The 26,609-nt window shown below is 31.1% G+C and overlaps 1 protein-coding gene across 1 annotated transcript; it reads right to left on the reverse strand.

The window, feature by feature from the left end:
- Positions 1-11,642: 11,642 nt before the first annotated feature.
- On the reverse strand, positions 11,643-19,833 carry LOC147391466 (ent-kaurenoic acid oxidase 1-like). The gene is made up of 8 exons (XM_086458172.1): positions 19,495-19,833; positions 16,202-16,679; positions 15,820-16,083; positions 15,482-15,571; positions 15,320-15,398; positions 15,121-15,227; positions 14,895-15,016; positions 11,643-14,702 (listed from the first exon to the last, which is right to left on the reverse strand). The coding sequence occupies exons 1-8, from the start codon at positions 19,731-19,733 to the stop codon at positions 14,597-14,599; spliced, it is 1,485 nt and encodes a 494-aa protein (XP_086314298.1). The 5' UTR covers positions 19,734-19,833; the 3' UTR covers positions 11,643-14,596.
- Positions 19,834-26,609: the final 6,776 nt, after the last annotated feature.

The raw sequence follows: 26,609 nt of genomic DNA on the forward strand, positions 1-26,609 counted from the left end.
TTTGATGTTTTGCCACGTGGAATTCAAGTCAGCGGAAGAAAATTATGCTTTTTTATTTTTTTTGCACCTGTCATTATAAAGATTGACGGTTATGTCCTCTTATGTGTGTATTTTTCTTAGTAGTAAAAGAAGAATGAGACAAATATCAGGGAGGGACACACTGGTTACGTTTGTCACGCTTTACCCGGTAAACCGAAGGACTGTTTTGTCATTTTCAGCTAATTTTTTTTTGGATTTGGCGCCGTAAAAGTCCAAGTTCAACTATTTTCTCTTTTTCTTTATATGATTCGTTGACAATTATACCCTTGGGAGAGTGATATGGTATGGTGTCGTATGGTGTGCAGGAAGAAAAATCCATCAAATTGGTTGACTTTGAGATTTGCTATGGCAGTTACTTTTCAAATATGTGGGCCCCACATAATAGTAATTATGTGCAAGCCAGCTAATCTGGGGCCCACCTCATAATTTAGTGGTGATGTTTCCGATGATCACCTAAGGAGTGTTTGCAGAAAATTATCGCATTTTGGACTCTCAAAATCGCTTTAAAGTTGTTCAATGGGTTCAATTTTTTATTTTCGTTCAAGTTCCATGGAAGTGAGAAGTTAAAAATGGATCAAAATCAAAACTTGTCTCAACCAAATTTTCGCTTCAATCTTGCTTGGAGGTACTTGTTTTTATGAAAATATTAAAGGGTGTCATTCTCTATGGGGTTAAGGGTGTCAAAGAGAAAAAAAATAAAATTAAAGGGATTTTAAAGTTAAAGAGGTATTTTGGGAAAATTGATCAAAACAATGATAGTCGATAAAATTGAGGTATTTTTGGACAGTGGAAGAAGAGAAAAAACAATAAAGATCGTCTCCATTTCTATCACAGTCTTAGCTAGGATAATAAAATAATTGCACCAGTATACCTTGATACTTAGGAGAACTGACTTCACCAACTCCAACCTCCTAGTATAAGATAAGGGCCTGTTTGGATACCAGGAGCAGAACTACTCTTCCAAAGAACAGGAGCTGAAGTACTCTATGGAGGAGTTGGAAAAGTAATTCTGTGCAGAAATGGAGATTGGCAATCAAGTCTATGAAGTACTGGCAGAAGTACTTTTGTGCTGGAAGTCTGTTTGGGAACCATACTGACTTCTCATGACTTCTAGAAAAAAGATCAGAATACCCTTATATTATACCAGTTACTGTTTTTTATCTTTTAGTGTTATAATATGCCTTCAAACTATACTGTTTTTGACATTTTAACTATAAATATTAATATAATATAATATAATATAATATTTTAAATATTAAATATTAATATAATATGTTTAAATCCATTATACTCAAAATTTTAAAAAAAATTTGACTGACTGTTTTTGACATAATATGACATAATATAAAAAAAAAAATTGACAGACTGTCATTTAGTGTCATAATATGCCTTCAAAGTATACTTTTTTTTACATTTTAACTATAAATATTAATATAATATAATATAATAAATATTAATATAATATAATATAATAAATATTAATATAATATAATATAATATAATATTTTAAATATTAAATATTAATATAATGTGTTTAAATCCATTATACTCAAAATTTAAAAAAAAAAATTGACAGACTGTCTTTTAGTGTCATAATATTCCTTCAAACTATATTGTTTTTGACATTTTAACTATAAATATTAATATAATATAATATAATAAATATTAATATAATATAATATAATATTTTAAATATTAAATATTAATATAATGTGTTTAAATCCATTATACTCAAAATTTAAAAAAAAAATTTAATATTAATAAATGTTTCTTTTTTTTTATTTAAGGGCAAATGAATTAGAAATATTTTCATAGAAAATTAATAAAGTTAAGGGTATTTTGATAAAACGAACCGTTAGATTTTGACTCCCCGCAAGAAGAGTTTTGAGAAATAGGTTTTCTCGACTTCTTCATAAAGAGTAATTTCTTGTTCTTGCGTGGAGTAACTCTTCGAAGGAGTTATTCATACAAACGCATCCAAACGACTTCTAACTCCCCGCAAGAGTCATAAGTAGCCAAGGAGTCCTATCCAAACGCCTACTAAGAATCTACCCTTCCAAGAGTTGATCCTCTGAGACATTTTTCCACAATAGGAAAATAATCTTTATAAAAGGGTTTGAAAGAAAGAAAAGGAAAGCCCAAGTACCTCACTGGCAAAGAACCCTTCGTAATCCCAAGAATATTGGCAAATTCTTTTCCCAAACCTTTGTCATTACCAACTAAAAAGAAAACACTTTTATCTATGTTAACTTTCAACCTAGTAAACTCCATGAACTCTTTAAGGACAACTTTTATAGTCAAGACATTCTTACGATTGCCTTTAGAGAAGATAAGAAGATTATCAACAAATCAGAGGTGAGAGATGTCTTGATTCTTGCATCTAGGGTGATAATCGAACTTACCACGCTTCATTTGATCTCTAAAAAGAGGATTAAGTACCTCCATAACTAGTATAAAGAAACAAAGAGACAAGGAGACAAGAGGTTTCCTTGTTTAAGACCTTTCTTACCCTCAAACTAACCAACAAACGATCCATTGAGGGAAATGGTGTAGGAGACACTCGTAATGCATATGAGGATCCAATCGATGAATTTCCTTGGAAATTTAAAAGTAATAAGGTTAACTTCAATGGTAACCCATTCAACCATGTCGTAAACTTTCCTCAAATCCACTTTCATTGCTCCTCTAGGACTGGTGTTCTTCCTTTGGTAGTTTCTGACTAGCTCATGCATAAGAAGGATGTTATCTTCTATACTACGACCTTTGATGAATGCCGATTGGTTCAGATCCACTAGCTTAGTGGTCACGCCCCCCGATTTAGGATCTAGATTTTCCCAAATCTCGAGGATGGAGCAAAAAGAAGAAAAAAAAATTTAAATGAAGATCTTTCAAGCTTAAATACTATATAGATTTCTTCCAAATAATTTTGATAGAGTTTCCTTTAAAATTTGGATTTATGAAAATCGTTTACATGTAGAAATATATCTGTATAATTAAAATCCATATATCCATTTCATTTTAACCACCATATCATAACGAATATACATCACTATAGACACCCCAATTTGCATGAACTCCTTTAGAAATATCTAAATTTTCTCGAAATGACTCCAATTTAGAACTCAAGCCTCTCAACGGGCCTGCATTGCCACTTGACATCATTTTCATGCATACATGCATCATTTGACTACTATAGATTATAAATGATCATTTGACAAGCCAGTTTCGTCGTACATCTGTGGTATGCATGTGTCTTCAATCAATCTAATCATCTACAAACCATTTTTATAGTCTAATTTATTGTTTTCCAATAGAGATAAGATAAATTTTTTTTCAATAGTAAATACTAAGATATTCTCAAGTGATATCCCATACTATTAGAGAAAAGATCAAATCCCTATTATTTTCAACTAATTAGTTATTTTCGAAAATAGCTATCAATTAATTTTATGGGTATTCATTATCCTTTTAATCTATAATAAAAATAATAATTATATTTTTCAAAATTTATTTAAAATAAAATAAAATAAATTTATAAGTGTGACGATATTTTTAGGTATTTTAGAATAATAAACATGTAGTAGTATATCGAAAGCAGTAAACATGCAGGTACACAGTCCCACGGTTACCATTCTAATTGCATCCCATGCTCTATTACATAGTGTTCAAAAATATTTTAAACCTGAAAATTCCTCAACACAAGCACATACAGTCAAGAATCTCATTCTCGATTCCATCTAATTGAGAATCCCATTTTCGATTATAAACAATGGAGACTTTCATTCTCGATTTAAAATTTAATTTAAACATTTCATTTTTTTTAATAGATAATCACTCAATGAAAATACATTTTCAAAATAAGACGTTTTAATAGTTTTTAAAACGAACACTCTACAAAAATTACTATGAAAATCAATTTGTTAAACAAATTGATTCTCTGGTTACACTCATCTAAATTCATTTATTTTTATTTCACGATATTTAAATATTCGATGAAAAATATAAAATGAATTATTCTACAATTCGATGCATGAATTTTGAATTTAAATTATAATAAATTTAAAATTAATTATCAAAATTGAAATAAAATATATTTCATCGAAAACTATACTACAAATTTGAAATTATAAGTTTTTTGCCTTCACAATTGTATTTTTATCCGTCCTTATGCCAAAAAATGATTTTTCTAGCTAATCCTTTGATGATTTGACCAAGTAATTCGGTGACTAGGTAGAATTCGAATTCGTGAATATTTTTTTTTCTTTAGTGCCGAATTTTAATTCCTATCTTAAATGTATTTAAATCTTGATTTAACGCAACGTACACAAATCCAGTTTCAAACTCTATCGGTCGCTACTTCGATTTCAATGTCTCGATTAAAATGAACATCGAATTCTTTATTTTATAATAATATACATTCTTATATTATAATATATCACAAATTCTAACACCTTCTACTTATAATATATAATATAATAGCATATAACATAATATAATATAATATAATAATATTTATATTTATTTTAATTACATTTTACCCCTTTTATATTTTAATAATTTCAAATCTAATTTTTTTATATAAATAATTATAATTAAATATAATTTTTAATAAAATAATTTATTTTAATATTTTAATAATATAAAAATAATTAAATAATATTATTATTTTCATAAAATTTTATTTTCTTCGTTATATCTGTTACATTAGACCAATTTAACGTGTGTACCTCAGATTTTCGAAATTCCTCGCCGATTTTCTTTTATTAATCAAAATACCTCTTACACCTTAAATTTTCTTAATAAAATTGATATTTTCATAACTTGTAATATTAAACTTAGATTTAAGTATATTGACAGTCTAAACTATGTTTTTCGATGCTTTTGAATTCAACGATAACGTTCGTTTGATTAAAAGAGTTTCCTATAAATTTTTGAGTTTTATCTACTTCGACTAAATGTTCTAATTTTTTATCATAATTATGATAAGATTCTTCGAATTGTACATTTTATTTGACAAATTCTCATTCTAGAAATTATTATTTTAGATAGATAATTTTATGATTTATTTTTAATAATCTATTTGTTTATTTTCTAATAGGAAAATAAGTCAATATAGTTGACTTAATTCCTTAATATACATAATAAATTTCATGGCGTTACGTTAGTAGTTACGTTGGAGATAAAAGAAATAACTGTGGCATTGGACTCCCTGAAGATGTTACCACTCCTGAAGAAGTACTCGAGGCATAATTCAGGATATCAAAAAACTTGTTCAAGAATTTCTTTTTTGTTCCTTCGAGCATACTCGTGAAGAAGCTAACTATGTTTTTTTTTTTTTTTTTTTGACTATTTGTTTATCTTCTTAAGATGTTTTAGAGTGACATCTTCTTTTGTGTAAGGAGTTGAACCATATCGCGAAAAAAGATGCCAATGACTACCATTTCCTTAGGATGTAAATGATTTTTTTAACCCTCTAATTACCCCCCCCCCCCTAAAAAAAAAAAAACAATAATAATAATTTTCAAGATTAATGCTAGAATGACCTTAGTGGGGGGCCATCTTGATGTGGCGGTGCGCACATGTCTAAAGATATGATTTTTTCGAGATACGAGTAAACGCATCTATGGATATGCGCGCACCACCACATCAAGGTATCCTCCAGTGAGGTCACTCCAGCACGACTCAAACTTTTAAAATAATTATAAAGACGTCTAAAGAAGTTATTTTTCAAAAAATACTTCATGTTAACACTAAATGATCCATTTTACAACTATTTTTCTTATAAAAGTGATCTAAAGAGAAGTGCTCTACATTGCCAAACAAGAGAGGATCCAATTTGATTCACTTTGCACCCTAGCCAATGTGCAGTTAATCGGTTTAGGACATCTCAAAGGAAAAATAATTGGATGCATGAGAGTATTTTTGTCATTTCAATTGTTAATTGTGACAACTAAACCAAACCCAATCCCAAATAAGAATCTTTTTTGCCATGCGTGCCTTTGAAAAAGTTCGACAATCAAGATTAAATTAATAAACAATGAAATACTTCAAGACTGTATTTGATTGTCAAAGAAACACATATTTTCATTTTTTCATAAAAGAATCGTGATTATCGAACACTCTTTTTTTGTACGCTCTCTTACCTAGCAATTCACATAACCATATCATAAATCTTTATCCTTGTGTATCCTGAAGCAAATCATCTATGAAGGGGAGTGTACAAAGAGCATCAAATTGTCACAACTAGTCATAAAATGAATTTTAAATTAATATAAAAAAGAGTCGTGATTTTCTGACTCGAAAATTTTCATTCAACCTTTTTAATTGGGATCGACGAGGAAAAAGATCAACGGCTCTATGCCTTTACCACGTCAGCTAAGTACAAATCGAGTGAAAATTTGCGAGTCTAGAAAATCATTAGCGTAAAAAGAAAAAAACTTATTTTTGGAGAAGTCGCATTAAAAGCTTTATCACTTGGTCAAGATCATGCTTTAATTATTAATAGTAATAAAAAAAGAAAAAAAGAAAAAAAAAATCTAGGAAAAGGAGAGAGGGAATGGAAGTCAAAGAGTTGGTTGGTTGCGCGAATTGTTGAAGCAAAACGACAAGGGAATGTAATGTCACATGCAGTACGTGTGCCCTAATCCTAAAAGCCTTCAAATCCACTTCTAGTGGAAAGAGAGAAATTTGATTCATTTAAATGAGAAGGTCTTAATGGTGGGGTCCATATTGTCTGAGCCCAATATGTGGTGGATTCCTTTGAAATTTTTTACCTACTTCACATCTAGTTGTCAAGAGATAATGCATCACTTTGAAAGAATTGTAAAATAAAAAATTGATCAAACAATATATATATTTTTTTGATTGGTGTGATCAAACAATTTTATTTAAGAAATTAGGATAATTATAATTACATCTATGATAATTGAATTTTACTAATGATCCAACCTGATAACTTACTGAATCAATTTCGGATCAATCATTTTCTGGTCTGAAAGAGATCTGATCTGATAATATATTTGAAGGTATATAAACGATGTATATTTATTCAGATATATTATGTTTTTACAATCTTTCAAGGACCGATTCGAAATCTAATAATATTTTTATCAATGGATACCAATTTAGTACCAATCCAATCCAAGCCCAATCCATTGGCAGTTCTATTGTTTAAAAATTAGGGCATAGGTCTTCTCCTTAGTCAACTTTCTTTATTTTTTATTTTTTAAGAAAACTACATTTGTATTTTATAATCTCTATTATATTAGAGTAGATGCTCATCTTTTATGGTAAGTGGGTTATCGACCTAATTTTATATATTTAAAATTAAACATTTTTTCCACTAATGATATTATATTAAATTGAAATGGACTAGGTTTACTAAGCAAGCAATGCAAGCTTTGTAGATTATATTGCACCACCAACTCTTGTTTATAATATAATTATACACTAAAACATGAATTTTTCATATAAAATGAAATCAGAAGAGGAGGAAATGAAGGGATCAACCTCAATGGACTAATCGAACAACAATTGACTTTTGATTTCTTTTTCGATCACTCTGATAATTAATCCCTTTAGAGTTTGAAGAGCTTTTCTCACCTTAAAGAAGAAACATAAAGAGACGCCGTTCTTAAAATATAAAATAAAAATAGATTGATTATCTACACCCAAATGTATTTAATTTGAGGTGATTTAGACATAGACCTCTTGATGTTTTGACTAATATTTGAGATACCTCTATGTTTTCAAACTGATGACGTAGTCCCTTTGGCTTTGTTCTATACTAAAAGACTGAAAATAATCTAAACACGCTTACCGCCAATCTCTACCAAAAAGTCCTTTCTCTCCAAAACAAAGTTATCTTCAATCTCTTGGATGATTTTTTCTTTCATTTGTCTTTAACCCTAGGATTATATCTCCGTCAACGTTCAAACATGCATCAAAAGTAAGATACGATTTTTAAGAAGCCATTAAACGATGAATTTTTGGATAGAAAGTCAAGGATTTTTTTTTAACAAAACATGAAGGACAGAGGCTTGAAGGAAAAATTTGAATAGGTTAACAATAATAGATCCTAGAAGTTCAAGAGCTTGAATATTGCAGATTTTTAGAAGAAAAATCAAAGGTTATTGGCTACAAGAGGTTGTCCATGAGTGTATTTATTTTATTTTATTAGTCTTTCAATAGAGACCAAGGTCAAGGGATGTACGTCATTGTCAGTTGGAAAACACAAGGGTGTCTCAAATATTCACCAAAAGGTTGAGAGGTATATCTAAAAACTACACCACCCTTAATTTTATAATATATTATAAAAAAGTTGGTGGGGTGCATTATAAACTCTTATCCTCCATGACAAAGGGTGGCAAGGGTATGTTTTGCTTTTTTTTTTTTATAATAATTATCAAAATCAATTGAGAAATCCATTTTTTTTTTTTTTGAAAATATGAAATTATATACATTTATTATAGTGTTTTGTCGAGAAATTGATTCTCAGTTAGATTTTTATTTTTACCATCTGTAAAAATCCTACCTTATTCTTACGATTTGAAGGTTGAAGAGGATAACATTTTGAGGTTGAGGGCTAAAAATATTATCAAATATGGATGATTGCCGATTTAATGACTATATCTATAACAAGCTCTTCTACTCGATGGAGGAAGGTCAGCCCAATCGGGAAAAATCTTACATCCCTTGACCACTGTCTTTCTTAAGAGATAGACTAAAATGACAAAAATGCCTTTGCCTTCGTCACCTTGCCCAAAATCTTAATATATACTATTTCAAAACCCATTATTTTCAACCTCTTCAACTTTTAGGATAATTTTTTTCCCCAAAACTCATTCAACCTCTTCTTCAACCACCCACCGCCTTTGCCCTCAAAAACCCTTTTTTGTTCATTAGGTTTGAAGGTTGTTGGCATAAAAAGAATATTATTGAAGATAAGGATAATTAGGTCAGTTTCAGTTAATCTCTCATGCAACACCATGGTCAAGGGGTATCTCATCATTTTGAGAATGAAGGGCATCTAAAAAATTCATCAAAACCTGGAGGGCTATGTGTAAATTACCTCCAAAATCAATTTTTGCCACTAAAATCATAGAGTGATGAAAGTGGTTGACATGGGTCCCACTAAAGAGATCAAGTCCACCAAAAATGACCCATCAAATAGATAGAATCCCTCAACCAACAATATGATATTATGGATGCTGACTTCAATTGATATATAAGCTTGCCCACATGTAGGGCTGATCATTAAGGTCTCTTTGGTGTTTCTCAATCAAAATCATTAAAACACAACTTGTGAAATCTAACGAAGTCAACCATGGTTGGCATTTTGCTCATTAAATTCTAAGGATTCTTGTGATGGTGGAGAATTCAACTACAACACAATGGGATTGGAGAACTTTTTTATTTTTTTCGCTCGATTCTTGGCACTTAAAAATATAAATTTTTACATGAATCTTTCATATAACATAGATATCTCTTCAACACAACATAAATCATTGAAAAGATTTTGGATGACCCACTAAAGCATGAAGATCAGAATTTTTTAGAAAATGGATTCCTATTTGTAGAGTGTGGCGATGGTAGTATACCCACATTATCAAGATAGATTTTGTTGGAAATCAAACACATAACTTAATTTCTTTAAAAGAAACAAATAAATAATTATAATTTCTGATCAAATCAACTTGACTAAGAGGCACGTAAACACTTTTTGAAGATAATTGAAGCCTCCCGTTTGTACAAGGAACACGACAGCATTATCTTTGAGATTCAATTTAACCTAAACTCGATCCCGTTTCTTACAAGTTTGCACTATTCGGTAGGAACTTATATTTTGCCTTTTTAGGATGTTCCAAAGAAAGATGAAAAAAAAATTCTCATAAATAAAAGAGTGAAAATTGAGAGATATGAAAAAATTGAATGAGTTGTTACAAAATCAATGAAGTTAGGAGTTTATATAGTGATGGAGATGAACTTAGGGAAATATATCAATAAATTAATATATGTCCCAAAAAACATTCTAATTAAGGTGCATTGTATATGTATTTAGTAAGTACATGTCTTATAATACCTTCTAATCTTAGCTTTATTTTTAAATTTATTTATCTAAAATTAATGAATGAACCTTGATTAATGGACTAATATAAATGCCATAAATCTTGATCAATGCACATAGATCTATTAAAGATTTATGAATTTAAGTTTGTACTAGATACAATATACTTCTTTGACTTATCTCTACACACTATACATCCCTTTAAAAAAAATTAAATATCAATTTAATGTTAAATTTGTTTAGGTAAATCATAATCCAACAGATTGTAGAAGAAAATGTGATGTTTCATCATTAAGTGGAATATGAATTGTGCATATTTGACCTAATTATTATTATTATGACTAGGGAGTTTTGGACCCATATAGTATTTTTATATAAAACAAATATACATCATTGAATCTTAGGAGGAGACATGTAAAAAGACTTTTCAACGTCACCTAAAGTCTAAAATCAAACAAAAAACAAATGTAGACTAATCCTTACGATTGCATACCCCAACCACATGATTGAAGAAAGTAAACCCTTGTCACTAGTTTTATCATTGAGCCCAACTAAGACTGTCAACAGAAGTTTATCGATTTGGATACAGTAATATCTGAATCCGAATTTGAATTTAAATCCAACAGATGTTCTTTACTCTATCCGAATTAAAATCTAATTATCCTATCGGATATCGGATAATATCCGATTAGAATTCGAATAATTTGTATATAAAAAAAAACACAAATTTTCCTTATCCAACTAAATTTTCATTATTAAAAAAAAAAACTATCATTTATATATTATACTATTTATATAATAAATAAATAAATATAATAATATATATATTATATATTATTTCAAATAAGATATTGTCGAATTTGAAATGTTAATATCTGAATTTGTATCCGTATCCAATAAGGATTCAAATATAAAACTATCTGAATTTAGATTCGATATCTGAAATTTTTGGATGATATGCAGATTTTCGAATTAGATTTGAATTTTCGACTATTCATTGACACCCCTAAAGCCAACCACCTAGAGGTGGATTTAGGGATTTTAGTGAAGTCTTAAAGTTTTTTTTTTTGTTTTGACGGTTGGAATTGTCCTCCTTTTCTTAGGGTTCGTACTTGTTGAGCTCTGCTATTGGCACCCCAATTTTACTTATTATATCCCAATTAATAATAAAGAAAATAAATGAATGGTTTAGAAGAAGTAAAAGTTGGGGTGCCGATGGAAGCTCGACTCTCACGGTTGGTTGGTTGGTTGGTCGGTCTCTCTCTCTCTCTCTCTCTATTACTATCTTTTGGGTTTAGGATTTTATATGAGTATAATCATAATTGTGAATAATTACCAAAATTGTTTGAATGAGTATTATAATATTGAGTTCCAATTTGAGTCAAACGTTTGCTTTGTTTGAAGGGTGTGTTTTAATATTTAATTGGGGTGTGATAAATAATTTAAGGAATTGAGGTGTAATAAGTAAAAGTTGAGGTGCCAATAGCAGCTCTCTTCTTCCTTTTTTAATTTTATTTTATGGTCTCTTCATACTTCTCTATTGTCTCTTTTCCTTTCTTTCTAAAGATTAGTAATTGCTTCTGCAATGATTAATTTTCCATAATTTTCTATGATTGTCCATGTTAATGGTTACAACGATTTTGAAGATCAATGAAATAAGAACAAAATCCTATGACCTGGTTTGGGGTGGACCACATGCAACTGAACAAACCCACTATTAATACATATAATTGTCACCTAACTCAAGAATCAAAGATTACCTTATAAATATTTGTTCCCAAAATATGACTCTTTGCACTAATCTAGAGTAAACTTGCAACCACAACCAAACAACCCCATAGTTGCAAGGGAAAATTCACTTGGTGGCATAGGACACTTTGTCAAACTGACCCTGTTCATGAGTTCATATAACAAGGATTAGTTGGGCCTGTTTGAGAATCCAAAAATTGGGGATAGTCAAGATCGGTTCTATTTTGAACTTTTTAAGTTTTGTTTGGCAATTTTGTGGGGACTACATTTTTGGACCTCAATCTAACTATTTTTGTCCCTAAAATCAGTTCGAATTTTGCTAATGGAAATTTTTTTTGCTCACATAAAATTCAATCTAGGATTTTACAGAATCCCAGATCAACTAATCACACAAGCCCACATGAATTGAGGGCAAATGAGGGTGGCTTTGTAAATTTTTTTTTTTTTTTTTTACTTGAGTTAAAATTGATCATGAGAATTATGCCAACAATTAAGATACAATTTAGATAAATAAAAGTTCCATTAAAGAGATGCAAACGAAACACTTTTATATAGATTCTCACGGCATGTAATCATTGTTGGTTATCAATGGGCCAACTATGGGTAAAATAATTTGGCCCAAAACATGTTTTCACCCAACACATTACTAAGATTTTAGGTTTGGACTTTGAGGTATTCATGGGTCCATCCAACCCATTTGTTATTCACCTTCTCTTTCTTTGGCTAAAACATTTGCTAGATTTACATACCAAAAATCAAGATGATTTCTAGCCATGGATTGTGTTTTTACACCATGGGCTTTATGAACAGAGACTTATTGTGGGTTAATATTCCAAGCCTCCAATTCAATGGATATAAATTACTTACTAGGCTAAATTTGGTTGTATTGGACTACAAAGAGTGGGCCAAAGATTCATGGCTCAATGGGCCGAAAAGAATGTGTCACATGTTTTGGCAAAGGAGATCTAGATTTTCATGGTCTTCACCCAGATTGGATATTTTTAGAATTTGAATTCAAACATTTCTCAAATGTGATTTATGGGGATTGGTTTGTTTTATTTATTTATTTTAAATATTTATCAGAATCCAAGAGCTTGACATAATCAATCTAGCTTATTTTTTGGTCAAAGCTAAAGTGGTCATGAAATGGTTTAACTGCACTTATATTTGCTAGATACTTCTCTACTGGTACTCATTTACTTGTAACTTTGATGAGTTTGGTTGAAATTCTATATAGATGCCCAGTTACAAAGGAGGCTCCACTTATAATTAGTTATAATCATTGATTTTCATTATTTAATCCAATTTGTAGTTCTAGATTTTGATGCTTTTGAAGTTATTGTTAGTTTTTTTTTCAAACATTAGCTATGAAAACAGATGAAAGCTACAAAGAAGAGTATTTGCTTTTGATCTTGCCATTGTTTTAAAATGGATAGTCTTAGATTTTATTTATCTCAAAGTTTTTATTAATGTTGTTAAAACCTGTGATGTTAAATTCCAGAAAAATGATGTGAAATAAAGTAACAAAGTATAATCTAAATATCGTAAAATATACTATCTTAATATCGAAATGCGCGAGGCTTGTATTGGATACACTAGCCTTAAGATATATTTCGCCCCTGTGATGTGCCAACAGTCTCTGAACGTCTGTCTCTCAAGATACAGTGCTCTACACATATACAGGGCAACACTCAAAGTGTATACGTACAATAGGAAAGTAATGAGAATATGTAGAAGTAGAAGTGCTTCTTTAGAGAGTCATCAAAATTGTTGAAAAGAGTTGTGGCTTTTTGAATAGACATGTGTCTGTAGAGTTTGGTTGTGACTGTTTGAACAGACACACATGTCTGTAGAGTTGAGACACCCATTGTGTCTCTTAGTGCAGTCATGAATTTGATTCTATTAGTCACATGGGTAGGCCTTTTACGTGCACCCATGTGAGATTTAAATCTGAAGATTTGCACCCCTCTGCGTACGCATCGCATGCGCACACACGCACTGAGGTTTTTCGGATCAATGGGTCTATATCCCTTTTAGAACCCATGGGTTCTCACGTGCACGTGGGCTTGACCCATATCTTTCTCACACTTGCTACACTATGTAAGAGCTTTTGTAAAAGAATTACACTCTTTAGTTGTTTCTATTCGACGTGAGACTAAAATTTTACACCACAACTTTGAAAAACAAACTACTTAACTCTTACTTTTACTTTTTTACTTTAACTTTAACTTTTCTTTCACTTCTATTAAAGCATTAGGATAAATCCCACATTAATCCAACAAATGTTTCAAGCATTTTCAATGGAGAAAGACATAAAGTTCAAAAGAGAGTATATGCTTTTCATCTCGACATTGTTTCACTAAATGGGTAAGTCTTATAGTTATTATTATGTGTGAATTGGTTCTAGTGTCTAAGCAACTGATAACCGATCAATGGGTAATGCATTTTACGGGACATCATTATTACATTTGACTTAAAATAATCGAATAAATACTTGAAAAATACACATTTTTATATACCGACCAACAGATCAAAATAAGTACTTCAGTTCCAATTTGTAGGTACAAAGTTACACAGTTTTGTATCTACGATAATTTCCTTGTTATGAAGTAGAGTTTCAAATACTTCAAATTTATCAAAAAATTTCAACGATACTCATATTGCAAGCATTTGGATATGAAGAAAAATGAAAACTCATGTTTATTAGAAAGTATGAAGATATGCTGATGTTTGCTTGCCTGTTTACATTGACGTTGCCGAAATTTTCCTGATTCTTGCTAGGCAATTGTCTACGGGCCTTGGATGTGGTAAGTACCGCACTTGGGACTTCGGATTGACCCGTTCAAGTCTGCATATACAATAAGTACTTAATATGAATTCAAACTTTTTTTTTAAAGGAAATTGAGAGCATGCAAAAAGCTTTCATGCCATCGGTAAGATCAAGGAAAATTCCATAATCACCTCAAGAACACATTCGAATGTTTTACTTCGAAAAAAATCTTTTATTTTATAAAAAGGGAAGAGAAGCAATGGAACGCACTGATAATTAAGGAGAAAATGGTGTAGGAAAATCGAAATCTCCAACTTTGCAAGATCATTTCCAGGACACAACCTGCTTCCTGCTCCAAAGGGAAGGTATGCTCCCGCTTTCGGTGTAAAACCCTTCACACCATATATGGATTCAACATAATATTAGATGGTATGCCTTCATACATATCTATACATATTGATATTACATAATAGAAATAATTATATATTATACTCACATCCCATCTAGATGGATTGAATGCCTTCGGATCAGAGTAAACTTCGGAATCCATATGAACGTTTCGGAACCAGACTTGAACTTTCCAGCCTTTTGGTATGGTATAACCTGTCAACAAATCAACCCTTTTATACCCCCCATTCAACGAAATCATATATTATAAAGGGGAAAAAAAGAGGAAATATAGAATCTACACTGACCATTCATTTTGACATCAGAGAGTGCCTCGCGGAAAACCACCAAAGAAATATTAACCACTCGAAGAGTTTCATCGATAACCTTCAAAATTAGAACTAGGCCTCTTACTATAATGCTCTTAAGTACTAAGTTTGCTTAAAAATATAAAGTGATAGAGCATATACCTTGGAAAGATAGCTCATTTGTCTAACTTCCTTTAGTGTCAATCCCTTCTGCGTTGATGGTCTATTGTTTACGATCTCCTCTTGCTCGGCCTAAAACAATGTAGTTCAGTTCAATTAGAAAAAAAGATTAAAAAACTCTGACTTCTAGAACTTAAATCACATCGACTAAAATTACTCATACTAAACATTAATCCACCAAGCTAAACGAGCTAGTCAAAAGGGTTGAATTAATGATTTAAAATAGAAAACTTGCTCAATTTCTCAAGAATTTTTTTGCCAAGAGTTTTAGAAAAATGATTATTAAGTACTTGTGGAACTTGAATGGATTTTTGTATCACCTTGGCCTTCAGGAAGAATTCAGGGTGTTGTTGCAAGAATACGGTAGCCCACATGGTAATGTGACCAGACGATTCATGTCCAGCATTCAAGTACATGATTAGAACATCGATGATCTCTTCGTCGCTCAAGTATCTACTCTTCTCATCTTTGACATCCATTAGAGCATCCATCATGTCTTTCCTTGATGAAGTTTCATTTATCTCCCTCTTCGCCCTTCTTTCATCTAGAACGGATTGAAGAATCGCTACAAGCTTCTTTCGAGCCTAAAATTAAAGAAAACCCATCTCTGTGTCATCAACAAACATCAAGATCGAATAAACAAAGGAAATATCATGACGGATATCTATTGAGAAAAAAGAGAGACCCGAATTAGGGCCACACCTTGAGTGCTCTATAGTAAGCGAAACCGGGAAGGTTGATAGCCATGGCTCTTACTCCATAATTCAAAGCTGTATATTCTTTCTCTAGAGCTTCCATCACCGGGTCACCCGCGGAGCTTATGAAAATATAGGTAATTATCCTAAAAGTAAGCTTTCTAAGATGACTTAAGAACTCGATCTCACCCATACTATCCCATTTCTCCAATGTGGATACTACGGTCTCTTCGATATAAGGTATATATAGAGATAATGCTTCGTGACCATTGACTGGAGCTGCGGTTAGCTTACGGAGTCGCTTGTGTTCTTCGTAAGAAATGCCTATAAATGACTTTTTCCCAATCAGTTCTAGAGTTGATTTTGGCCAACCGGGTCCAAAGTGTTCATCGTCCATTAGGACTTGCCTGCATGTTTCGGGTATTGTAACCATGATTGTAGGGCTTCCGAACATGAATGCTTTGTAGAGTCCGATACGGCCGAATCTGCATCATGAATCAAACATTGTTACATTGGCATCAGTTACAAATTTAGTCAGTGACAAGGCTAATTGAGTTCATTTAATGGGTTTGAAGACCCTGAAGATCCTAAAATACTAAGAGAAAGACCGAACTTAGATGAATAAAATAAGAGCATATATGAATTCACTTTTAATTGGAAGACTTGGTTTTGTACACAGTGGAATTAAATAACATTTTGTTGTTGGTAACCGGACCCAAAACCCAGCTTATTAATAAGGGTTGAACATGGATCTTGGTGGTGCAATCTCAATAATTTTCGGGTTGGTCAAGAATAGAGGTTAGATATTGGATCTGATCCTGATTCCTTACATGATCAACAATGTTCTCATGATTTGACACGGACCGAAACTGGGTTCGGGTTGGATTTGGAATATATAAAAGAGAAATGGGTCGGATCAGGATTGAACTGAATGAATGCTGAACCGAATTAGATCCAAGTCATTTTATACCCTACTATCATAGGCTTTAGACACCGATAGGGATGCCAGCTTATTGGGAGCCCATATATCCAGATCCAACCCAATAACTAATCTGGGTCTAAATAATTTGGGTTAACCTGATAGAATAAGGTTGGTCTCTGGGTATATGGGTTTTGGACCAGGTATTTGATACAGATTGGAAACTTGTATACCAATACTATTTGTATAGATAAGACTTATCAACGAATCGGGTTCAATCCAGGACCAATCTGTAAAAATTGAGTACTTATTGGATCGACATTATCAAATTGAATTTTATTGGATCTCGATATCTGGATCCAAATCCGATCCAATGAAAATTGTATCAGTTCCAGAGTTGGATTTTGGATGGTAGATCCATAAAAAGATCTAAGAACTTGTTAAATTGGAACCTTATCAAGTTATGAGATTGTAACCAATTGGATTTAGGGTATGATCTGATCCATGGACAGTCTTAATTTATAAATCTAAACCTGATCTGATTATTAAATCTAATGGTTCGGTTAATTAGGTACTCATTTGAATTCTTGATTCTTGACCATAGTTAGCAATTCGGGTGGACGGGAAAAAAATGGTACGAAAATAAATCGGGTACCAGTTGGAATAGTGATGCACCGGTTTACTCGAAAATTCGGTGAAAAAATGCAGGACGATAAAAATACAATACGAAAATAATTTGAGAATGATTCGGATCCAACAATTTTTAAAGCTTTCAAAAATTCGGACATATATAACATATGATATAACCTAACAATTCTAATATATTAATCAAATTATCAATATTTAAATTAAAAATATTTAAGTAAACAAATAAACAATCCATAATCACATTCATCCAATAAAATATATATTCGTAATTAAAGATTTAACTTTAATCCGTCTAATAATCAATGTAAATGAAAAGTATAAAACATGATATACTAATTAATGCGAAAATCATTTTGTTCCATGACCTAATTAAATTCAAAAAGAAATTTCTTGTTATTTCTAAAAAGTTATTAATGCGAAGTAAACGGAAATTTCACCGAATGACGGACGACTAATGAGTAAATTCCACGGTGGATCGATGGGGGCGATTTTCAATTTAGGATTTTTTCCCCTTCTCTTGAGTCTTAAGTTTTTTAAGTGAGAAGATGAAATATGACGTATTTTAATAAAATACTTACGGAATATAAGTAAAATCGCGATTTCGTTATTGGGATTTAAAGATCTGTGAATTAATCTGAATCTTTGAATCCAAAGACAGTTTTAATCGAAAAGAATAATATACGTCTAATTCGCAAATTTACTAACTATGTTCCTGACTGAGGTGTTTCATTCCATGAATGAAAGAGTCAGCCATTGTCAATGGATCGGATTTAGGGTCTGATCCGATCCATTAACAGCCATAATTTATAAATCTAAACCTGATCCGATAATTAAATCTAATGGGGCAGGTAATCAGGTACCCATTTATACTCCTGAGTCCTGACAAAGCTGTTTCATTTAATGACTGAAAGAGTTAGCCACTGGCACTATCGTGGCTGAAACGTGAGAACTTCGGATAAATGTAACCGTTCATCCGTAAGACAATCTTCCAATTCAACGGTCTTGATCAGTCAATCCATCAAATCTCTTGATAGGACCCTTTCAACAGTGGGTCCCAAGAAAAACACTCTCCTTCCATAGACAGATTCTTCAACGGTCAGTTTCACTTGAGGTAGTTATCTTAACTTACCATCAGGACTATGACATCAGATCTTTGTCGTCTTCTTTTAAGGAAAAAAAAAAAAAAAACTAAAATGATAAATCAGAAAAAAAATAAATTCCTGTATTAAAGTGCCTGGAAATACAAAAACATTCCTGGCAATATCAGTTATGAAAGCTGAGGGGAAAAGAAATCAATGTTTTGAGAAAAATAACTACCAGCTCTCAGAGTGATTCTTTTGAGAGTAAAAAGAATTTTCCGGAAAATTCTCTTGAAAGAAAATGAATTACATTAAAGGCCAATGCCATAGAAAACGACAAACCGCCTATGATCTTCTCGAATAACTCGTATCATGTTTTGATTCTTACTTAGCTTGAAACTACAACTCTTAAAAATTCCCAAAATGCCCCAATTATTTTGTCGAAAGACTTATTATAAATTACGAGGGAACAAAACGGAAAGATTTTGACAGATTTTCACATCTGTCAGAGAAATTTTGTAATTTAGTTTCCACAAGACGAAGTCATGCGCTAAACGACAAATTTTCTCGAGAAACACAGAGCCTTGGAAATATAAATTCGTTTTTCTAACTAAAAAGTACCAACTACAGAGAAAGCGAGAGAGAGAGACTGACCTCTTGACGAAGCTGGAGAGGAAGGAATCAGGATCAGAGGACTTAAAAGCCCTTAAGAAAGACCACATATTACCAATGAAAGGCCAACCCATGTCACCTGGTGGAAGAGAAAACCTCTTTTCACCCAATCTGGTTTCATAAAACCACTCATTTGCTTTCTTAATCAACCCATATAATAAAACAAAACCACCTATTAACCCTGTCAAAACCACCCACCATAACCCCTCTCCAACCTCCATTAAAACCTCTCTCTCTCTCTCTCTCTCTCTCTATAAGCTTCCAAGAACAAGTGAGAGAAATTAAACTGTGTTTTGGGTTTTATAGACAAACTTCTCTTACATATCCATATGGAGAGGATTCCAATAAATGTGTTCGGTTTATATATAGGAATGAACTAATTAATATCAACCCATGGTTGATACTCACCATCAAACAGACGGTTGAGATGTCACAGATTCCTACAAATATGTATCTTTAAGAAATATTTAATTTGTTTCCTTATCGCAACCGCTTGTTTGATGGACAACCTCAACCCAAAAGCAGAAAGTTAAAAAAAAATATAAATAAAAGTTGGTCTGTTGGTGACATGTTTCCTAGAGTGTTCGGATCATATGCACCCTAAACTCTCTTACCACACATCAACACGTGCCACGTAAGTCATAATTTAAGAAAATTTTAAAAAAGAGATATTCTGGACATCAATCTCTTGGAATAAAGCTTACGTGGCTTGTGTTGAAGGCATCAATCGTCCACTTTGGGTGTATAGGATCCGGACTCTTTCCCAGATATGGGCTTTAATGAAGTGGAAGTGAGTTTTTTGCCGGCCCACAGTTTGTCCTTTGTCGTTTCTTGATTAAACCGTTTCTATCTCCTCACCCACTAAGGATACCTTCTTCTCCCTTTTTTTTATTTTTTAATTTTAAAATTTTTATCCCAAATATTAGTGTTATTAAAACTAGTAAATTCGGCTTAGAGTACAATTTGAATCTTGTCAAAGTCAAAGTCAAATAAATTTATCAAATGTATTTTTAAATTATTTTTCATTATTATTCAATATCTCCTTAACACTAATTTGTCGATCTTAGATAGTAGACGGTTGTGTTGTATAGGTTGATTGTTTTGCTCTTGTATCTTTCATCTTTCGATAAAGAAATAAAAAATCTCAAAATAATTATTTTATTTGTGAATAATATATATATATATATATTAAAAATATGAATAATTACAACCTAGGTCAATTTTCATCACTATTTGACCTAGGTTGTAACTATCCACATGCCTTACCAACCCAACTAAGGTGGCACTCACAATCGCATCGAAAAAAAAGAGAGTATCTAAGTTCTCTCAATAACTAAAAATGTATCACGCCCGAATCTAACTAGGATTCGCAGCAATGGTGGAGGTACTGTATCGAAAAAGATAGAAATTCTGGTTGTAAGATAACTAATAAAATTGTGGTTGGAATTGAGATTTCATTCAACATCCATGAAAAAATCCACTGCCCCACATGAATCTTAATCACATTTTTTTTTTCATTTCTATTATTTTTAATATTCTAAATTTATAATTATATTTGTTTTTTTAAAACAAAGAAAAAAATATAATATATAATTCATCCAAATCTCTAATCTAGTTAGATCATGTTTTTGAGTTAGCCTAATGAGTTACTTTGAAATTGTAACAATAACGAGTCCTCTCAAATCTATTCGAGTTGAATGGGACAAGTTTTAAAACGGAGGTATCATCACTCTAGGGTCATGTTCAATGGCCAACTATTTGGCCAATGTGTATTGTTCTACTTAGGTTAGAAGTTTCGAAAGAGGCTGATTTTTTGTGAGATCATCCTCACAAAAAATCAGCTTATTTTGAAACTTCTGACCCATATTTATAAGTTGAAGAATTGTAGACTATCTATTTTTCGTAAACCACTTCTAATGGGGTTAGAAGTTTCAAATTCGGCTGATTTTGGTGAGGATGATCTCTTCACTATAGAGATCATTTTCACTAAAATTCAACTCATTCCGAAACTTCTAACCCATGTAGGACAAGGCATGTTCGCCAAAAAGGTCACCAAATAGATTTGGAGACATCATGCTCCCTCAAACATCTTCCATTCAATTTATAATTAAGCTAATTTGGACATAGATTTAGGTGGGCCCAAAATTTAGGTCAAAGGTTAGGAACAATGTTTTATTTTATTTTTAATTGGTTAAAGAGATATAACGGCTCTTCTTATAAAAATTAAAATGATTGTTAATCATGAATACTTAAACTAGTTATACAATGATAAGGATATCTTTATCATTAATTTCATTTTCGGAAAAAAAAAATCTGTATCCAAAATTTGAAGATTTAAGAGAGGTTATAGGGATAAGGTCATTTTTCATATTGTCAAAGACATTAATTGGTGTGTTAAAGGTTGTATTATATTATATTAGATGATTTTATTTATTGTTCATTTATAATTTATAAAATAAAATGTTTAACAAACAGAAAATTCCTATTTTACCTAATGAAAATGAAAAGAAAAAAAAAAAAAAACAGCCTTATGGATTGCATACTTCTAAACCAATTTTTTAAAAATTATCTCATTTGTTTTAATACATTATTTAATGTCCTGAAAAATATAAAAAACAAGAGAGATTTATTTGGTAGACCTAATTGTTGCATTTTTATTCCACAAACTCGTGTGGAGTTTTGATAACTCCATGGAAATCTTATTTTATGAAGTTTGTTATCCATCAAACCTTACTTTATCAAGTTCGTTACCAAACCATTCTTTGGAGTGGGGATCCACGACATAAACACCCAATCAATTTGAACTTTATCAAGTTTGTTACTCAACCATTTTTGGAGTGGGGATCCACGTCATAAAGTTCAAATTGATGGGATTAATTTGTTGGGAAAATTACTTAAAGGACTCTGATAGAGGGACTTCTTTCTTTATAGTCCATAAGTTTTGAGTGATTTCTTAATAGTTCATTTAGTAAACTTTTCTCTATCTAAACAATCCCTGGACCTCATCTCCTACATTTCTCATGATTGAATGCTCTAACCATTCAAACTCATCATTTTCAAATTTTTTTTTTGATTTTTTTGATTTTTGGTATCTCAATCGAGTTTTGGAGATTCAATTCTATTGAAAAAGATTTAAGAAAGAAGAAGAAGCTATTTTCAAGGAATTTTTTAAAACACTTTGAAGATGTATGTAAAAAACTAGGGGTTTCTCACTTTTTTTTTTCTTAGTTTTTAGATGAAAATCAATCAAGAATGATTTTTTTTGGATTGAAATCTTCTAAACAAGTTATCTCAAATGTTTAGTCAATCTTTCTATATATTTTAGTTGAAAAAACTCAAAAATTGAAGATGGATGGGTTTTACTATTGTCGAGTTCACCACTTTTTGTTTAAAAAGTGGTGAGTTTGATAGTAAATAAAAAGTGGTGAACTTGATAGTAAATAGTGGGGAGTTCGATAGTAAAAATTGTGAACTCGACAGTAGCAAGGGATCATTAAGAAAGAAAAAGTTTACTAAACGTACTATTAGGTTATCGTGCAAAACTTAAGGGCTATTTTGAAGAAATCCTTCCGCGAGGGTACTTTAAGTAATTTTCCCTAGTTTGTTACTTTACATGCCTTGGGGTAGATCATAATTGAATCAATTTGTAGCATAAAAAAACATGATCTAATGCTATAGTGTTATAAGGGACAAAAGTCTAAGAACTTTGAAAGACAAATTTTGATAAATCATTAATTTTCACTGTTGAATTTTAGTTTTAAATTTGGGAGTTCAGTAGCCATCCATTTTAAAGACTTTCGATCAAGCTCAAAAGAGATTTTTTTCTTCTTTGAATTTGAGTTTTTTTTTCTTCATGAAATCTAGAAGACTGTGGTGTTTGATTGCCAATTTGATAATCCTTGTAGCTCCAACGACCCTTTGTAAGATTTAAAATCTTACTAAGTTAGTTATGCTAATTTGATTCATAAAGTAAGGTTTGGTACAATAACAAACTTGCTAAAGTAAGGGAGTTTTTGTAATAAAATTGCAATAGATAGGTCTGCTCGGTAATATCTCTAAAAATAATTTTCATCATATCACCTGACGTAGTGGAAACGTGTGAATCAATAAATTCAATTGATAAATAAGCAATAACTTTGAAGAAAATAAAGCAAAAAGTTATAAATTAAGTAATTAAGAGATAATATAAAGTTTCCAAAAGAGAATTGTTGAATTATATTAAAATTTTGTTTTTGAAATTGCTTATATAAGATACTTCCATCAAAATAACTTGGGAACCTTGTAAAATACTGAAAAGTAACTTTCATAATCTATTTATAACATAATAACAATTTTCTAATCTTATTATAACTTAATTTTAACACTTATAAGTACATCTAATTATATCCTAAACAATAAAAATAAAATTTAGACAAAAATATAAATTTGAATACAAATTAAAAACTATACAAAATAAAATATCATAAATCCATTACAATTACTTCTCTTTGCCATTTTTTCTGGTCTATTTTCTCTAGAAAATCAAGAATAATCTATTCTACATCATCACTTCCCTAGAAAAATATTTTAAACAATTTATTATAGTGTTCAAAATTATATTGTTTAATTTTAAAAGAAACAATTTGTTTGAGGATAAAGACGTACCTCTCAAATTTTAAAATATGCCTTCGATGACGGTCGCAACGACGGCCATAAGTGCATAGGGGGTTGTTTGTGATGAAAATATTACCATAATGAAATTCCCAAAATGTCATGCATAAATGATAGTAGTTATTCAATGAAGAAATAATATCATTTTGTCGATATATATTTTAAGAACAAAATTAAGTTACAAAAAACTTGAATTTTTTTTTTATATATTTTTTATAGTAATTTTAATTTAACAAAGTTTTATCCTAAATATTTGAGGTCCATTAAATGAATCTTGTTTCTCCATTCTGTTATGTCCAAAGTCAAGTTTTCTGTTATGGGCAACATGTTTCTTAATATCCCCTTAACAGACTTAAGATACTGAAAGCAATTGCAATATTTCTAGATCATCAATTTTCTGTTATGGGCAACATGTTTTATTCAAATTTTTTTCTTTCTAAAATCATGCTCTTTGTCAATTCTAGTTAGTGCATTTATATCTGGTTACACTACCTCAATTCATGTTCTTTTTGATATTCCACTCATTGTTTTAGAGAGCTTTCAACTTGTACATTCCTTCCAATCAGGGTTTAATTGGTTTTCATGGCAAATGATCACATCTCAATAGCCTTTTCTTTATATTATTACATATTGAGGTTGCTCCTACATTTTTCTAAATAAATTCACTTCGAGTGTGAAATTTCTTAGTGTTTAAATTCATTCATCTCTGGTACACTCAATCTATGCACTTATTGTTTCTTAATTGATTTTATAGTTATCCTTTAAAATTTTAATTAAATTTAATTGAGATGGATTGATCTAAAACACTCTAGGAAGCACTTCTTGAACCATCAACATCTAATTCTATTGTCATAAGTTTTACACAACGTTACCCAATTCGTTATTGAACTACTGAACTGTGAACCAGCTCAAATCGAATCAATTTGGGCATGATTCACACTGGGTTCGTGAAATGAAACGAATCCAGTGAACTACTTCAATTTATCATAATTTTTTATATATATCCCATGCCATGTTGATAATGTTTAAGATAGCCCGTTAAATTTTCAAACGGATGACATGCCCCTTTGATCTTTGTCTTTATTAAGAGATTAATAAAAAAATGACCATATGCCCTCATCTTTAACCTAAATTAAAAATAAAAAATAAACTTGATTTTTTTTTTCCAAAACCTATCATCATCAATGTCTTTTTTACCCCACTCCTCTTTTCAATCTTCAAATTCCCTCATCTCTATCTACCCCTACGAACCATGATCATTCTTGAGTGGCAAATCACGAACCCGGATTCAAATTGAACAAACCCACGAACTAGATAACATAGGTTTGACATGTATGTCAAGGTTTCACATGCTCAATCTAGATTATGTAGGTTTTTACTACTCCCACACCTAATATTTGTCTTCTTTTTTTTTTTAACTTTAGAGGTTAACAACTTAAAGATGATAAATTTTTGGGGAGGAAATGAATAGATTTTCAGCCAAAGGTAGAAGATGAGGGAATTTATATTAGCCTCAACAGAAGAGCTAGGTCAAGGGAATGTCATCAATTTGAAAACATAGCGAGTATCTCTCGTATTGACTAAATTGTGGAGGGGCGTGTCTAAATCACTCTTTTTTATGGTGGTTCATTACAATCCTTTTTTTTTTTCTTTCACATGGTTGTACTAGATAGCAGGGGTGGATACCACTATCCCCCCCCCCCCACACAAAAAAAAAAAAAAAAATCCTCTCTTAATTGCACTCGCAACTATTTTTTTTTTTTCACTCTTAATTGTCCCCCACAAAAAAATTTCTACTCTTGGTTGCCCCCACATGGGCAAAATCCTGGTTCCGCCGTTAGAAGATAGAGTTAATTTTTTTTTTCTTATTTTTATTTTGCGCGAGTAAATTGGATTGGAACCCATAATTTAAAAGTGTCAACCAAGAAATTAGTGATGTAATTTCTATCACTGGTTCCTATTGTTTCTCTACTGACCCCGAATATTTTGGATAAGGTTTTGACGATTATGATGATCGAGTAATTTAAAATTTCAATTACATTTTCATCGTCATTTCCCAATATCCATTTTAGCAATAATGCAAGCGAGATTATTGTGTTAAATTTGGTTATATTTGAGATGTGGATCACAAAACTCTCAAAAGACTTTAGTAAATCCAATAGCTTATGTTCCCTAAAGTAACTACATGGAGAAGGTTTCAATAGTACACTAGATCTATTAGTGGCTGTGTTGATGTAACTCAATTATGTTTTGTTTCTCAAAAACTAACCCCACATGTAATATGGTAGCCACAAACAAGGAATGCTCTCTAATCTTTTATAACAGATCTCTAATATACAATCATTTAGCTTTGTGGATCACTCATTTTAGCAGATTCAAATGCTTATTAGACCGCTAAACTAGCTATAAATAAGTAGCAAACTATGGAGTTAATTTTAACCTAGCAA

The sequence above is a fragment of the Akebia trifoliata genome, chromosome 11 (assembly GCF_017979445.1).
Source record: "Akebia trifoliata isolate Shusen 1 chromosome 11, ASM1797944v1, whole genome shotgun sequence".
Taxonomy (NCBI): Eukaryota; Viridiplantae; Streptophyta; class Magnoliopsida; order Ranunculales; family Lardizabalaceae; genus Akebia; species Akebia trifoliata.

Coding starts and splice junctions, on each gene's coding strand:
- LOC147391466 (XM_086458172.1), bottom strand. CDS start 19,733: ATGGAGGTTGGAGAGGGGTTATGGTGGGTGGTTTTGACAGGGTTAATA. Junction 16,084..16,201: donor CTTACTATAGAGCACTCAAG/GTGTGGCCCTAA, acceptor CTTTAATTTTAG/GCTCGAAAGAAGCTTGTAGC. Junction 14,703..14,894: donor CATTTTCTCCTTAATTATCA/GTGCGTTCCATT, acceptor TTGTATATGCAG/ACTTGAACGGGTCAATCCGA.